The following is a 17,843-nucleotide window of genomic DNA, read 5'->3' as shown; positions in this document are numbered from 1 at the left end:
GTTGTTAAGTACACAATACAGCAATTAATTTAGAATCGGTAGTTTTAGGGATACTATTATTTTGAGATGGCATTTATGTTACTGAGACTTAATTGGCAGCTGAGGTAAATTTCACAGGTCATTCTTTATAAAAAGGAGTTAAATTTTGCTGATATATAAGTAAAACAGCTTATTACCTTATACTACTCCAACTCAAAATTGGGGAATATTTTTCCCCAAAGCTTAAAAATGCCATGGAGTTTTATGAGATAAAGCTTTAGAATTCCTGTTTCCTCTAATATTTGTTCTGTCCTTTAATCCTTTGAAAGTGTTCTGCTCAGGTCTTCTTCAGAATAATGTAGCACTTGGGCACAAAGATATATCCTAGGAATCCCACACCAGAGGGCAAACTGGAGAAGAACTCCACAGCTACCATGATCTTCTCTTTGGTCCTAGACACCAGGGTACACCAGCATGCTGGCTGTCAGGAACTTATGTGTCAGGTAGGCTCCCAGCCAGGAACCCCATGGGACACTGCCTAGATTCAGGGAGCCTGGTATCGAGGTATCCCAACACACAGTAGAAGGCAATATTACAGCCCTTGTTGCACTTGATGATCATATGACTGTCATAAATGATGTGATTTTGGATTATTTATGGCACTTTTCCTGCAAGGGGCTGAAGACAACCATTGTGTTTTTTGTTTTTTGTTTGCTTGTTTTAGATAGGGTCTCACTATGTAGTTAAGGCTAACTTTGAACTATGTTCCCCAGGCTGGCCTTAAAATCGAAGAGATTCTCCTGCCTCAGCCTGCTGAGTGCTGGGATTACAGGGGTATGCCATCACATCCAGCTTAATCATTGTTTTTATAATAAAAGTATGTTAGTCCCCACAACAGAACTAGCCCCAGAAGTTGAAAGGCTAACACATTTTATTACATAGCACCTCATTAGAACTCTGGACTTGAATTTTTAAGTCTCCTACACTGTTCCTAGAAAATCACAAGACAATCACTCTCAGAAAATATATATATATATATATATATATATATATGTAATATATAAAAATATAAGTATATAAAATAAATTTACATATATTTGACTGAAAGAGAAGAAATTAACTTATGATTAGGAGATAATAACATAAAACAGATCAGTTCAGTTGGTCACTCCATTCCTAGCCTGTCTCTTCCGACCAGACAATTTTCTCTGGCTCTGTCCACTCCCAAAGACTGGATTTTTACAAAGTGTCAACGTATCTCTTTACAAGTCACTTAATGGTTACAAAGAGAAAACCAGTAATTTCACAATGGAGCCCCCACATTGTTTCCAGTTAAACCAAGTGACTCCCAAAAGGACATTTGAGGAAGGCCCTGAGAGGGAAGGAGCCGGATAAGGAAGGTTCGGGATGAACAGAGAGGTCTTGGGGCTGCAAGATCTGTGGGTGATGAGGCAAGGTCCAGAGGAGGAGGTGGTGGGTTTCCAATTTTGAGGTGGGGGACACTGGGGAGGCCCCGATGGGCTCAGCTAGGCGACAGCAGAGTTAGCACAGGGTCAGTGAGGGATGTCTTGTATAGGTGACTAGCAGTGGAAGGCTGGGGACCAGCTAGGAGGCTGCCGGCTCACAGGAAGCCTCCGGGGCGGCGGCCTGCGACCCGGGTGCCCCGCTTCCGCACCCGCCAGCCCTGGGACACAGGGACTGGGACTGGCGGGCCGGGGGCGGGGCCGGCGCCGCCTGGCGGGTCCCCCCGCGCTGCAGGGGGCGCTGTGGGCCTGGGCGGCCCCAGGCTGGGCGGCGGCCGCTCCTCGTGAGTTCGGCCCCTTTTCCGGGTTTCCTCCGCCTCCTCCTCCTCCTCCTCCTCCTCCTTCTTCGCCGCCGCTGCCGCCGCTGTCCCTTTCCCGGCCGGTGCCTGCCGCGGCCGGTGCTGCCGCCTCCTGGGGCCGCGAGCCGAGCACCGTCCTCCAGTCGCCCCGCCGGCAGCCTCAGGGCCGGGCAGGCTCGGCCGGCGCCCCCCGCGCCCCCTGCCCGCCGTCCGCCCCCGCGGGCCCGGCCTGGCGCGGACGCCCGCCGCCGCGCTCCTCCTCCTGCTCCGGCGCCCCGCGGCCCGCAGCCTCCTCCGCCCGCCGCCCCGCGCCCCCAGCCGCGTCGCCCTCTGCGCCCCGCGGTGCCCCCCGGTCCCGCCCGCCATGCCCGGCCCGGCCGCGGGCAGTAGGGCCCGGGTCTACGCCGAGGTGAACAGCCTGAGGAGCCGCGAGTACTGGGACTACGAGTCTCACGTCCCGAGCTGGGGGTAAAGCCGCCCCCCGCGATCGGCCTCCCTCGGCGGCCGGCGCCTCTTCGGGTCTTTAGTGGGAGGCAGAGGCCCCTCTCGCACATGTTCTCGTCTTCCTCTTCCTTACTACCCCTGCTGGGTCCCTGAACCTGCTTTATACATTCCTCTCTCAAGGAATGCTTTTTAAAAATAGGGGCAGAAGTGTCGAGACCAGGGGCCAGAGCATGGGAGAAGTGAGGGAGCAGCCCTTCCTCACACTTTTGGGTTTCCCTTGAGATGGGAGTCAACAGCTGTCTTGAGCTATTGAAATGCTCTGCCTTTTTAGTTTTGGGGGAAGAGACGGGGTGGGAGGAAATTTTTAAAGAGGTCCAGATTCTTGAAGCATGCACTGCTCCCGTCATGGTGTGAGACAGGCAGGTGATGGGTTGCCTTTGCTGGCCTTCCCTAGATTGGCTCTGTGTGCTGCTTCCTGCCCCATCTCTCCAAGTGTGGAAGGATCAATTAGGTTAGGAGTTCTGCAGAGTGAAGAGAGCCAAGTTTGTGTTGTGGCTTTCGTTTAAGAAATGAGTCGTGACATGATGTATGTAGACGCTACCAAATGTTGATTAGTGGAAGTGGCTGGAGGAGTTGTGTAGTGGGCATAGGTTTGGTAATCCCAAATCCTGGCATTTATGTGTGTTTTTCCTTTCACAGTAATCAAGATGATTACCAACTGGTTCGAAAACTTGGTCGCGGAAAATATAGTGAAGTATTTGAGGCCATTAACATTACTAACAACGAAAGAGTGGTTGTAAAAATTCTCAAGGTGAGTGTCCTATGAGTCCTATATAACATATTTATCCGTGAGTTAAAAGGACGTTAGCTACCCAGTTGCTTTCTAAAATGAACAGTGTAAGCTCTCATTTTATTTATCTGCTGTCTAGTGTCTCTTCCATTCCATTTTCCCATAAACTTTTGAGAAACCATGAAAACTGGCCTCAAGTGATACTGTGATAGTTCAGGAGCTTCCTTGTTCTAAAGTGTAAATTACAGGCTCCCAAAACAAAAGTTGTAAAAGGGTTTCATTTGTTACAGAATAAATAGGTGTTCAGAAGAAAGAAAAGCCTTTTAATGGAAATTCTGTCATTTCACGGTTCCTTGAGCGGTGTTACTTACCGTGCTCAGAGTTATTCAAGGAAGAACATTGTAGTACATGGCTTCAAGGGAAACCCTCATTGGATAATCCTGTATATCTTCAGCAGTAAGGTTTCTGGTAGATGTAGTGAGCCATCAGTACCAAAAAGCCTTTTTGGGAATCGGTGTTGCTAGTTAATAAAAGTGAAGCAATGGAAGGGAACATTTCTAATCATTAAAATAATAATTGAACAAAATTGTCTTTAATATCTAGCTTAGTCTTGTTTGATATGATATGCCTTTTGTTATCTTTCCAATGAAGACATGATCCTAATGAGCATTAAAAAACTGGGTAAATTTTTCTTTAGATAACTGAATGTGCAAGTTTAATAATGCTTTATAGGATATATTAAAACGTAATTCTTAGAATTCTGTGCACAGTGCCCATTATTCCCACATCATTTCACATGTGTACATATCATTTAGTGAAAGAATATTAGTGATAGGTAAGTAGTTTTAAGTGTATGTGAATTCCATTGTGGCAGAGATACTATTGAATAAGAGCACTAGATTGAAAAACTGTTCTTGTGTGTGGGGGGCTGCTGGGTAGGTAGTCCTTGTTTAAAGTGCATGCTGTAGATCATATTTCTTGAGAAAGGACCAATACCGTCCATCACTCAGTACCATTCTAGCCTAATGACGAAGGAGCAGAATTAGAGTAAAAAAAGATACACAGAATTATCTGTCAGAAAGACTGGAAATGAAAAGCAAAGAGTTGATGTTGAAGATAACAGAGTTTGACCACTCTCTTCCCTAAATATGAAATACAAGATACCAGACTGTGTCGTTTTTTTAAGCAAAAATATTTAAAGAAATGTTTCCTTCAAGGAAGTCAAGTAAGGAAACAATACAATTCCTTTATGCACATAAGCATAAACGCTTAGTATAAGCTGCTTCAGATCTTTCTCAGTGCACAAAACAAATGGAAGTTGGGAATATCCACATTCTACTGGTGTAGACTCAAAGGAATGAATTGCTAACTCTAAAGCAGTTCCAGGAAGATGTCAACTTTTATGCAGTGGCAGCATTTTTGGGATAAGTGTGCAATTTCCTGTGGACTTTTTTATGAAAGGAACAGGATTCAGGTGTGTGTATTGGTACCCGTGTACACTGGTTGTGGTGTTACACACCTGTAATCTCAGCACTGGAGAGGCTGAAGCAGGAGGATCACTATTGAGTTCCAGGCCAACCTGAGCTACAAAGTGGGGCTAAGGCCAGCCTGCACTGCACAACAAAACTGTCTCCAAAAAAAAAAACAGAGAGAAATAAAAAACCGTGTTCTCATTAGGAGAGCATGGCATTGCTTTTTAGTCATCCTTATAAAGAACTTCATAGGGTCAGTGACTAGACAGTTTTTCCATCCACTAAAGGTTCGCTGAGTATGGTTAAGAAGCCCAGAATGGAAGGATGGGTGATTTTTTTCAAATGGGAGACCTAGACACAAAGAAACTTACTTGGCATCATTACTTTGAAGCACCCCTTGGCCAGAACTCTTCTTATTTCTTTGAGTGTCTTCCTGCTTATTTTAGCATCAGATGATAGGATCTCAGTGTAGAGCACAGAATAAGTTCCAGTGTTCTGGAATGAGACTAGGGAGGCCCCTTTAATGCTCTAGGTAATGAAGTGTTCCTTGTTTTTTTTTGACATGATTTCTATTCACAGTGCAGTCTGAACCACTGTTTTCACTGGTTAAAAAAACAAACCGTACTCCTTTATGTCGTTTTTCAAAGGCTTGTGATATTTCTGTCCAGATTTTATTCCTATTTTTAAAAACGGTATAAGAAATCACTGATGGTATTATAATTTCTTTTGGAAAAAGGAGAGAGTCAGGGTTTCTCTTCGCTTGGTATGGTGATGCATGCCTGTAATCCCAGCACTCAGCAGGCTGAGGCAAGAGGATCACTGTGAATTCAAGGCCAGCCTAGGCTACATAGGGAGACCCTGTCCCAAAAATAAAAAATTATGCTCTTCAAATAAGTTGAAGTTGTGACTGTCATCTGGGTAGGTAATATTTGGTCATAGGAAATTAAGTCCTTAGCAGTTTTAGTTACTCAGTTTGGAGGACTCTAGAAAAAGCTGCATTTTCATGTTAAGTTTACTGTATTTCAACTAGAACTTTATGTAAATGACCAAGCTAAAGAGTGTATTCCTGGAGGACAGGGTCTCCTCTTTTTCTGTAAGTGACTTTTGTGTCTTTTCAAATTTGTGAGAGTGATCAGTTGTCAAATGACTGTGAGTTTTTTAAATTTGTATCAAAGATTTCTGAGTACTTTGTTGATCAAAGCATATTGGGGGCTGTTGAAAAGTTTTGTTTTGTTTTGTTTTTTCTTTTTCCTTTTTATCGGTACTGGGGATCAAACTCACGACTGCCTGCTTGCAAGGCAGGGGCTTATGCCGCTGAGCTAAATCCCCAGCCCTAAAGTTTTATGAATATTATAAACAGACAAAAAATTTTATTGCCTGTCCTCATGCAATATTCTAAGGCTAAGCCCTTAAAACTTCCCAATCATTAGAAAGGTTCTTTTTTGACAAATTTTTTTGAAGAGAAAAGAGAAAAAGAAGAAGAGTAAACAGTAAGGGTTTATATAGCAGGTCAGAAAACTATTTTGTGTCAAAAGTTTCATCTTTTTATTCTGAAATACCAGTTCCTCAAATTCCTTTGTAGCACCTCTTATAAAGGTGTACACAGAAATAAAAGCATTTGGCCATTTTGGACAACTTTTAGCATTTTATGAGCATTGCCTGTATAACTGAGTTTCAGCACTTCTTGGGGCTATATAGATCTTTCAGATTAAACTGCTAATTCCTAAGGAGAAGTCAAGAGTGATGCTGATTTAAAAACAAACGTACAACATTTTGAACCAATGCTGCAGTGATTTGGAAATTTTCTCTTAAGGTTTCCTGTTAATGGTTGTTTTATAAAGACTTTGGCTATCCATTTTCTCCCCAGAAATTCTTTAATTTAAAGAATAGTTAGCATATGTATAGTTTGTTTTAAGTGTTACATTGTTAGGAGACAGCATTAAAGGTGAATTAGTTTTGATTGCACATCCTGCCGGTAACATCATAGTGAGCTAGTAATCTTCATGTTATATCAAAATGATGTTTTCTCCACACTGATAGTTGTTTTCTCCTTGATGTCTGCTTTTTCTGATGGTAGCTTTTTTTACCCTTCACTTGGGCTTTGTATATCTGAAGCAGCCCATTAGTGGTTGCTAAATTTTTCGAATTCTAGTTTTCACAATTGTGTAGTGGTATAAGAATAGTTAAAACAGTATTGCAGTTTATCAGGCAGCTTTTTATTTTGTTATTTAAAAAATCAATAAAAGTGATTTGATCTTATTTGTACCACCAGTGATATAAGCCACCTAATAGGACAGTCATGCTTATACCACTGGTGGTTCATGCTAGCAGGAGCATATTAGAGTTGTAACGTAAATGTTAAAATGTAAAAGTTAACTGTGTGAACTAGTTAATGCTATTGTTCATATTGAGGTTGTGGGATCAAAGATGGAGAGTGTAGTTAGTTAACCTTTGTCAAACAGAGTCACAATGTAGGAGCTTAGAATCCCTTAGATCCCAACTGTCTGTTACAGATAAACCAGAACCCAGAAAAAGGATGTGATTTGTTCAGGATTCCATAATGAGTAGAGGTACTAAGTATAGCTGTTTCTGTACACATCATGGAGTCTGGACTGGTATGAGGGACACTGGATATTTGACATCTTGATGTCTGGAACTGTGGTGGGAAGGCTGAAGAAAATGTACTACAAATCAAATAAATTTATTTTGAATGATTTTTGGAGTTACCCTTCTGAAAGGAAATATTTGACTTTGGTAGATTGTTAGTTGAAGTATGGAATAGATGCTCACCCAGAGTTGTTTGTTTTTGTTTTGTCTTTTTGAGACAGGGTCTCACTATACAGTTCAGGCTGAGCTCACTCATTTTGTAACCCACGCTGGTTTCAAACTCACAGTGATCCTCCTGCCTCCACCTCCCAAGTGTTGGCATTTACAGGTGTGTGCCACCACACCTGGGTAACCTAGAGTGTTTTAGACATTGTGAGATTAGTATCCACAGCAACATGTTCAGTGCCTAAGGAGAATGCTGCTTTACTCTCTTGGTTTAAAGCCACAGTGAGCAGTGTTTTATATCTAAATTGTTTTTCAGATCTCGTCCTGATCATTGTCAGATTGGGGGTGTATAGTTTTATCACTTTACTATATTAAAGCTTTTTGAAAGTAAACCATGTTTGAAAAGAATGTCTTGCTACAGAGTACCTGTTACTCTAAAATATGATTAGTGCTTGGCACTGAGAGAGCCATACAGAATAATTGCAGTAACAATATTAAAGGGGGAATAGGTGAATGGTTTTTGAGGCAGAGCTAATACTGGAAGAGTTGCAATATTCACGTGATGAGATTAGAAAGATGTCTTTTTTGTGGCTGTCTTTTGTTTTACTTAGCAACATGTCCACAAGTTCATCTAAGTGGCATCATATGTCAGAATTCCCTTTTTAAATCTAAATAATATTCCATTGTTTATACATGCTGCATTTTGTTTTTTCATTCATCCGTCAGCGGATATGGTTTCCTTCCACGTTTTAGCTTTTGTATATAATGCTGCTTTGAACATGGTTGTATAAATAAATACCTCTTTGGGACCCTGATTCGCTTCTTTTGGTTGTATACTCAGAAGTGGAATTGCTACATCATAAGGTAATTTCGCTTTTAATTTTTTAAGGAACTTTCCCCAGTGACTATACTATTTTAGATTTCCAGCAGCAGTGTACAGTGGTTCATGTTTTTCCCCATTGTCACTAACAGTTGTTTTTGTTTTGTTTTTGGTAATAGCCATTCTAATGAGTGTGAGATGGTACTTCATTTTATTTTGATTTTATATTTTCCTTTTCTAAATTAGAAAAGTTAATTGAGAATAAACAGTTACCCTCAAGGAAATGGTAATAATAGAATGATGAATTTTGAAAGATAGAGGAAAAGTTACTATGAATAAATTGCTTAGCTAATACTCGTTTTTATTTGTTTATTTTGAGACAGTGTTTTGCTAAGTTGCCCAGGCTATCCTGGAACTCAGAATCCTCCTGTCTCAGTTTTCTGAGTAGGCAGGGATTACAGTGGTACACTAACACTTCCAGCTCTAGATTATATTTAGGTCAAGTGCACTGAGTTTCAGAGATGCTACCAAGGTAAAAAAATAAACACCATCATTTAGGCTGAATTTTCTTCCTTATCCCACCCCTTTTTCATTCCTGGCAACTGTTATTGATTATATTCATTAATTACAGTGATGAAATTAATGTCTTGGTGGGGCAGCCATTGGTTTGGTTGTAGAATAGAAGTAATTCCAGATTTGGAATTTCTGAACTATATTGTGCTTTTGAATTTATCTGTTTATGCTTGGAAAGCAATTTGAGTGAGACTTTGCCTGTTAATATTTGTTGGAATATATTGAGGTCATAATTTTATACTTTTGATAGAGATAAGTTTGTAAGTCAAATCATAATTAAATGCTGGTAATTGAAATCCTCAAATCTAGGTTAGAAGAAAAAAAACCTCTGGTAAATATATAGGATATATTAGTGATCTTATCAACTCCTGTCTTTATGAGCAGCTTGTCACAAAATGTATGTTAATTTTAAAAAAAAAGAGGGAAAAGTATTTTACTCTCATGTTACTTTGAACATCGTTCTTCCCGAGAGCTGGAACTAATTGTCACATAGGTAGAAACCTGAAAAGATGTCTTTTTCTTTCTTTCCCATTTTCAAAGTTCACACACAGAAAACTTGAAATGTTTTTTAAAGATTTTTTTTTAACTTTTTGCCACTTTACTTGATTTTGAGTAAAAATGGAAAATGTTGTTTCAGTTTGGAAAACAGCTAAACAGATTCTGTTTGAAACCTCCTTTTCCATTCTCCAGTAATACGAATTGAACCCTGGACCGTCACACTAACCTACATCCCCAGACCTTTAAAAATTTTTTATTTTGAGGGTTAGGGCCTTGCTAAGTTGAAATTGAGCTCTTCCTGCCTCAGCCTCTCACTTCTGGGAGCATCTTTTGAATTCTCTGAACTGAAATACATAAAGCCATGTGTGGTGGTGGGTACCTGCAATCTCAAGAAACTGAGGCAGAAAGATCTTAAGTTTGAGGTCAGCTTGGCCTACACTGCAAGTTCAGAGCTGGCCTGGACTATATCAAGTAACGCCCTGTGTCAAAAAAAAGGATGGGGGGAGTGAACCCTTGATAAGAGATTTCTGGCATAGAAGATGAAATTGTTATGGAAATGTATAACTGGTACTAAATGGATGTAAACTCTAGACAGGAGAGTCAAAGCATCTTTAGTTTTATAAAACTGATTGATTGATTGGTGTGTCAGTTTCTCTTGATAAATCCTAACTTTTTCATTTTGGATCTAGTTCTGTAAAATGATCACTTATTCCCTCTGGCTCTTTGGTGGCTTAGCTTCTGGGACCTCTCTCTCAGGTTCAGAGGAGTAAACTGAGGTTAAAGGGAGCTGCTTTTAGCCTGGTTCTTTATATTTGGATGGAAGTGTCTTCGCTGACGTTTTCCCTTTATGTAGCTTCTGGGTCTTTAGTCAGCATATAAGGACGGGCACTGTTATGGGACTCAGTTCCACCACTGAAGAATTGGCATGGTGTTCCCAGTCTCAAGTCTGGCTAGTTGTTGGATAAGTGACATTTGGGCAGCATACTATTCAGGTGCTGTCTTTAGACATATTAAAAGATAGTTGCCTCCTAACTGGATTGTCCAGGAACTGTGCACCATTTGACCTATTGCTGAGCAGAAGCTTTATGTAGGACAGTGTCATAAAAGCAATTTATTTAGTGGATTTACCCCTACAGGAACTTAGGAGCACTGTTTGGAGTAGAAGAGGTTTCTTGATGTATACAGACTTGACTGGGCTTTTTCCCCTTTGTTGCTACTACCACAGATCTGTACCTGCTTTCCAGTAGTGGGCCACTGTAGAATTTTCTTGCAAAAAAAGGCATTGAATGTACTGTTAACATTGGTTGAATTTATACATATGAACAACGTAGCCAGTTTTTATTTTTCTTTTAACTTCCTAACATAATTTCAGACTTACAGAAGTGGTGCAAGAATTCACATACATATTTCACCCAGATTCCTCATATGTTAACATTTGCTTTGTCTTTCTCTCCCTTTTATCTATATACCAAATATAATGTATGTGTTTAAATGTATGCACATACAAAAGTATGTTTTACATTTTTTTCAAAATGCTTGAGAATGAATTGCAGTCATCCTTACATACTTAAATGTATCTTTCCTTAAAAACAAGGACACTTTTTGCCAGATGTGGAACACAGGCAAATAATCCCAATACTATAGGAGGGCAAGACAAGAGGACAGCAAAGTCAAGCCCAGCCTAGCAACCTAACCACTTAGGGAAATCCTGTTTCAGAATACAATTTAAAAATACAAAAAAAGCTAGATACATAGTTCAGTGTGGATGGCCTACGTTCAGTTCCCACTACCAAATAAATAAATAAATGCAAGAACATTTTCTTGAATAACACCATAATAAATATTAAAAGTATCAGAATGAACATTGACTCACTGCTCTTAGCTAATTTCCAGACCTCACTTGTATTATAATGTGCCTTGTAGTGAAAGAAAATCTCAGATCATATGTCACATTCAGTTGTCATCTTTTCAATCTGAAACAGTTACTTGGTCCTTTTCAAGACATTAACATTTTTGAGACTTTAGGCTAGTTATGTAGTATGTTCTTTCTGGCTGTTTTTTTGATCAGGTTGTACAGTGCCTCATTTTTGCACAATACTGAACTGTCCAATTAGGAAAAAAGAAACTAAAGAGGCAGTGTGTTGATTACTTTTCTCTTGTTGCTGAGACAAAATACTCGACACCCAAAATTAAGGAAGGAAAGGTTTATTTAGTTCACAGTGTGTGGAGGTTTCAATCCATAATCAGACTCTAAGGCAAAGTTGTATGGCATAGGGGCAACACTTCAAGACAGCAAAGGCAACAAGAGCACCAAAGGATGAACAAGTCTCTTTTTCCCTTATAAGTAGTTGAGTCAGGGGACACGCTATCTCTGTGCTCTCCTCTTGCACAAGAGGAGGATGTGAGGACCCTGGCCTCTTGCTGAGTTGCTTACACTTCTGTACTTCTCAACTTGACACCATGTATCAATCATTAGAATCCACATCAACTTGTCAACCACACATTACTCTAAACAAGTTTCCAGATACAAAAACATGCTTATTATCACTTTACAATTTGAACATTATAATACAAGTTTAACAGTTCTAAAGAACCAGTATTAAGTATCAACATTATATTACATTAGAGCTATAACATTTTTGCCTCTGGCCACCTAAAGACTCATGCACATCCCTTTATGCAAAAGGCATGTAGTCTACCTATAAGAGTTGTTAGACTCCTAACAGTTTCAGCTTTGCTGAAAAGTCCCAAGTCTCCAAGATGTAAGGCAACTCTTAGCTGCAAGCTCCTATATAAATGAAAAATTAAACACTTCCAGTGTTCAGTGACACAAGATGAATGTTTTCATTTCAAAAGTTACAAACAGGGATATAAAGGAATGGAACCAAAGCAAATCCAAAATCCAGCAGAGAAAACATTTGAGACAATCTATGGAAAGCTATAAGCTCCAATAGGTTTAAGTGGCTTCACCCCTATAGCACTTCCAGTGGTTGTAGCTCTCATGGCTTCTCTGTTAGGCCTGCTTTGCTCCCTTCTTGCAGTTTTAGACAATCCATGTTTCTGGCTTTTCTGAACTTGTGGGGCCTCTACTGCACCTTTGGCTTCACTCTCGGGGCTTCACATACTACCCTCTCAGGGGCACATTACCTGAGGTACTCTCAGGCCTTCTGAGATCAGGATGGAAGTCTTCTTAGCCTCACAACTCTTGCATTTTGCGTGTGCCTAAAACTAGCACCATATGAATGATGCCAAGTCTGCTGCCAGCTGGAGCAATAGCCAGGCTTCCTTCTGTTGGCTATAGGAGCCATGTGTCAGGATCAGTGGGCACACTGAATCCAGTTCTGTGGAACACATTTTCTATGCTGCTGTCATTCTGGAACATGTTGCTCTGAAGCTTTCTCCTCAAAGCAAGTCTTTCACTTCTGAAGTTTTGAGGCAGCAAGGGGTAGAAACTTGCTGCTTCTTGTGATGCCCTCAGGCCATCTTTTATATTTAACAATTGAGATCTCCTCAGCTCTATCTTTGTAGTTCACAGCTTTACTGCAGCTTCGTTCTGGCCAAACTCACATTTTAAATCATCCTGCTGGGCTCTCTGCTCTAGATTCTCAACATAAATCTGGCTAAAAGCCCCCAACATGCCATGCCACAGCTTCAATATTTGACCACCTTGAAATATCTTCTGCCAGATTAATTAGTCCACTGCCCTTAATCTGTCAGTCTCAGGTAAGGCCTCTAAACAGACTTTGCCAAGCCATTACATACATCATCTGGAGTCCAGCAACAGTGCAGTCCTCCTTCCTAGCAGAAACTCCAGAACCTGGTCTTTACTGGCAAGATTTGTATCAGCCTCCTGGTCTCTGATCTCTGACCAGCTGAGGCATTCCAGGCAATGTTCTCAGACCGTTTCAATGTGTTCCCACAAGCCATTCCCAAGGGCTCTTGAATCACATTGTGAGATACAGACACAGCAATGAGAGAACAGTAACTAAAATAAGGATATTCCTAAGTAGAAATGAGGAAGAGATACAACAGCCAGATCTACTGTCCTAGAAATCCTGACAGTGTAGAAACTAGTCATTATCATGGTAGGTAAGTTGCAAAGACACAGCTAGGGTGCTACCCCACAGTTGAACACCATATTATAGGTGATCCAGAAGCTATTTGGTAGTTTTCCAGTGCTGTAGTTCTGACCAGCCAAAAAGGATGATTTTTTTTTTTTTTTTGGCATATTTTTCTGTCCCTCATACAGACTTTAGATCTTGCTTTATTGTTTCATAGCAAGCATATTGGCCCCTCTTTGCCTGTGTTATTATAACAGTTTCTTGCAATAGAATATTTATTCTCCTTAGTTATGTTTCTCCCTTTAGCCACACTGGGGAACAAAAGCATAGTGGTGGAGAATGCAGTATGCAGAGTCAGACTGCCCAGATTTGATTCCTGCCCCTGTTCTGTTAGCTGTGACCTTGGGCAAATAGCTTTACTCTGCTGACTGTACTGCATAGAGATTTTGTGAGGATTAAATATGACTTAGTATTAACTAAAAATTCAAAAATAATGAAGCTAACAATTACCAGGTACTTGCTATATGCCAGTCACTGTTCTAAGTGCCTTATGAAGCATACTTGCATGTGATATTCTTATTTTTTCAGAACTACCTTTATTCAAATTCTTTAGCCTGTTTAAAACAGGAACTTATGTATTATTTCTAATTAAGGTCTCTTTAATTTTTCTATCTAGTACCTTGCAGATAGAGACTTTTGGTACTCCAGTATAAAATCTGTTTGTTCGTTTGTTTGTTTGTTTGTTTGTTTTGCTGATCCAACATCTCTTTCTTTAGGAATGGGATCTGTTGGGAAATATTACTGGCTCTGTGCTGATTTCAGATTCTAAATATTAAGGAAATGGGAGTGGCGACAGGAAATGGGAACCAACAGCTGGGAAACAAGTTTGTAACTTGATGTCAGTGAACTGGTCTTTACTTCTGGAAGACAAAATTACATGTAACTTGTTGAGGGTGAGCAGGTGTCCCACCATTTTATTTCAGTTTTTCCATTTGTGAGTCCATAGTATACAGCTGTTCAGAGCTATAACACTTTCCACTTGGCAGTTGTCTAGTAAGTGAGCATTTTATTAAGTATAGCTGAATGTTCACATTTTTTAAAGTGGTCCTAGATGTAACTACTTAAAGACCTTGACACATAAGGTACATTAATCTATAAATTGTTTAAATCGGTTTTTAAGGTTTTTACAGGCAACCTATTTTAACTCTTGTTTTCTCTTTAGGCATGCTCTTTTAACACAGCACAGTATATAAGATGGGATGCAAGCCATATAATTGGCTTACACTGTTTTAAAGTTGTATTTATTAATTTTAAAAGAGTCTCATTTCTGATTGCTCTTGTGTATTTAAGCCAGTGAAGAAAAAGAAGATAAAACGAGAGGTTAAAATTCTGGAAAATCTTCGTGGTGGAACAAATATCATTAAGCTGATTGACACTGTAAAGGACCCCGTGGTAGGTGCCTGGTGGCTGATGGACTTGGGGGTAGTGGGGAGGAGGGGTTTACTACAGAGATCAAGTAATAATACATAGTGGGGATGATGGCATTTGGCTCGAGACTTTGAAAACCAGACAAAAACCATGATAGCCCATTGATAAGATAGTTACCATCACTTTTGTGAAATCTAAAAATATGTATAGGAAAAAACCCTGTCCCAAGTTTGCTACCTCATTATTTTGATTTAGTTCCCAGTTTGCTGTGTAACCACCTTAAGCCCCTGCTTTTGTGTCAGTTTTGAAACCTTATTACTGCTGTTTTCATTATCTTTCCTCACTCATAAATAAGCCTGTCCGGGTAGGTACAAGGAAGTGCTCAATGTCTCCACATACAAAGCTGATTAGGTTACAGCCCACCAAACCCCTTGAGGAGGAAGCCTGGCTGTTTCTTGTACTTATCTTTAATTCCCCATCCAGCGTAAGGACTCATATTGTGTGTATAAATACAATGAAAATATATATTCTTACACATAAAATATTTTGTTAAAATCATTGATTTTTAGCCTTTTCGGGTATACTGCTGAATTTTGTTCTCTCCCTGGGTGAAATATAACATTCTGTGTGTTTAATTAAAGAAGTTTGCTAAGTTCTCCCGTACCACACACACACACACACACATACCACTTCCTACTTCATTTCTGTTCTCTACCTGCTCTACTTCAGGTATTTCGTTGTTCTCCTATGTGATAGGTTTTTGTTGTTGTTGTTTTGCTTTGTTTTTTTCAATGTAAGAAATAGAACTTTGCTTCTGCCTGCTACAGATACCCTCCTGATAAAATAGCTAATGTGCATGGAGTACACTGTTCTTCATATTGAACAGTATCGTGTCATTTGATCCTCGTAACAATCTAGAGAGCCATTGTCCACTTTGTACAATGAGGAAGCTGAAGTCTGCAGAGGTTAAATGATTTGCCCATGAGTCCACAGGGTTGAGAAATAAGGGAAGGTTTTTTCCTGGGTCTTGAAAATACAGGAGTAGTTGTATGCCAGACTGTATCTGGTTATTATTAAAAGTATATCACATTCTACTTGGCTCAGATTGATTTAATGATTAGCTGTGGACTGCCTGATGTTAGAAACTGGCCTCATTAAAAAATGAATTTTGCTCATTTAAAGTAGAATGTCGTATGTAAAAATACTAATTTCAGAAGAGTTTTAAAATGTGAGCCCTATAGTAGTATACCAGGAACATCTTCATACTGTTTTACATTAACAGAATGTAGTGATACCTTACTATTTTTGTAATTTGTTAAAATATATGCATAATAGCCAGGTGTAGTGGTGCGCACTTGTAATCCTAGCGCTTGGGAGGCTGAGGCAGGAGAATCGCTGGAACTTGAAGGCCAGCTGGGGTTACATAGTGAGTTCAAGGCTAAACTGAACTGCATAACAAGACCTTGTCTTTAAAAATTTTTTTTAAATAAAATATATATATTTACTAATTTGTAAGACAAGTAAATTAAGTAGCAGGGAATCCTTGTCCTGTGCTTTGGAGGGGCTTAGGCTCACTTAGGAGTATGGAAAGAAATCTGGTCTTGATGAAGCCTTTGCAGTTTGCGGGCAGGGAAGAATCATTTGTCATAGCTGCTTCTGGGTATTCTGCTTGGACTCTGCATTGTTCTGGCAAAGCGCTGTATGTATATGCTACAACCTGTTTCTTAGGTAACTTTGACCTCGTCCTTGAGCAAAAATTACCAGCAATAAATATTTCCAAGATTAATTTTTTTTAATGTCTATAATGCTTTAAGATTCTGTTTTTCTCCCAGTTTTGAAAGCTTATAACTGCCAGTTTACATTAACTTTATTTCACTTAAGAAAACCTGACATTTTAAAAATCTAATTTTCACAAAAAAATTTTTTAAAAATCTAGATTTCCACAAGGAAGTATTGAATATGTTAAAGTTATTATAACATTATTAAATATGTTAATGTTAAACTCATTAAAGATTTTAGTACGTTGGGGCTGGGAATATAGCTCAGCAGCATAAGACCCTGCCTGGCAAGCACAAGGTCCTGAGTTCGATTCCTGGTTCCAAAAATATTAACATTTTAGTGCTTTCTAAAAATTCATTATATGGGAGAATATGTTTGCCTTTGAAGGATTAGGTGTTTTTTAATGATCTCTAACCAAGGCAGTAATTTCACAGTGTGACCTATTGATAATTATGTTTTCTTTTTGCACTCTGAAAGACCTGTATTCAGTTTTCGAGACTAACAAAAATTCTGTCAAATGTACCTTGTTAAGCCTAGATAAAAATGTCACTGCTTTTGTAGTTGACACACTAGAATACTACAGAGTATAAATTTTTTTGTAACCATTAACCATTTGATCAAGGTCATTTGTAGACTTTTCAGAGAATATTTCCTTTTTAAACAAACAAAAAACTTTATAAAGAATTTCAGCCATTTACAGAAGTAAAGTGAATAATGTACTGAACCTTCTAAACATGTCACTCAAAGGCTAGGGATTTAGCTCAGCGGCATAAAGCGCCTGCCTTGCAAGCAGGCAGTCATGAGTTCAATCCCTGGTACCGGTAAAAAGGAAAAAAGACAAATGAAAAAAAAAATGTCACTCAAATGTAATGGTTAATCAGTTTGTGGCGAGCTGTGGTTCCATCTGTGCCCCTTCCCATTTCTTCTACCTCCCACCATTCTCAGTTATTTTGAAGAGGTTCCAAATGTCATAAGATTTCCAGAAAATACTTTTGAATCGCTCTTCCATCTTGTAGGATTTGGGGATACACCATTGTGGTGGAGGCAAATCACATTTATTACTGTCTGCATACTTAAAAAACCTTAATATTCTCTCTTGCAGTCTAAGACACCAGCGTTGGTATTTGAATATATCAATAATACAGATTTTAAGGTGCGTATACTTTTTCTTTCTGGTGTGAGTTTGCTGAAGGGTGGAAAAGTGATGCTGAGTACTGTTGAAGCTCCTGAACACAGAGAAACCGATGATACCATTGGTGAAAGTAGAAAATAATACTCCTTATATCGTGAGTGCAGGACAGAAAGTAGTTGTAATTCTAGCCTTTAGGGAAATTAGTTTATCTCCCTTTGCTTGCTGTGGTAGTTGCTGCTCAGCTAGGTCTAAGCTAATACTTCCTGCTTAATA

General features: G+C 39.5%; 1 protein-coding gene across 2 annotated transcripts in view; it reads left to right on the top strand.

Annotated features, from left to right (window-relative positions):
* Positions 1 to 2,068: 2,068 nt before the first annotated feature.
* Csnk2a2 (casein kinase 2 alpha 2) overlaps positions 2,069 to 17,843 on the top strand; it is a 39,291-nt gene continuing 23,516 nt past the window's right edge. The window contains exons 1-4 of one of the 2 annotated variants that reach the window (XM_063247408.1): positions 2,069 to 2,269; positions 2,945 to 3,056; positions 14,582 to 14,683; positions 17,541 to 17,591. In XM_063247408.1, coding sequence (XP_063103478.1) covers positions 2,166 to 2,269; positions 2,945 to 3,056; positions 14,582 to 14,683; positions 17,541 to 17,591 — 369 coding nt within the window. In that variant the 5' untranslated portion in view covers positions 2,069 to 2,165. The remainder of the gene's footprint in view (positions 2,270 to 2,944; positions 3,057 to 14,581; positions 14,684 to 17,540; positions 17,592 to 17,843) is intronic. The other variant, XM_003472055.5, reaches the window with a different exon arrangement.

This window comes from Cavia porcellus, unplaced genomic scaffold, assembly GCF_034190915.1.
Source record: "Cavia porcellus strain 051 isolate PalLab524CR breed Dunkin Hartley unplaced genomic scaffold, mCavPor4.1 scaffold_4, whole genome shotgun sequence".
NCBI classification, from domain to species: domain Eukaryota; kingdom Metazoa; phylum Chordata; class Mammalia; order Rodentia; family Caviidae; genus Cavia; species Cavia porcellus.
This window is presented reverse-complemented; position numbering and strand designations above follow the sequence as displayed.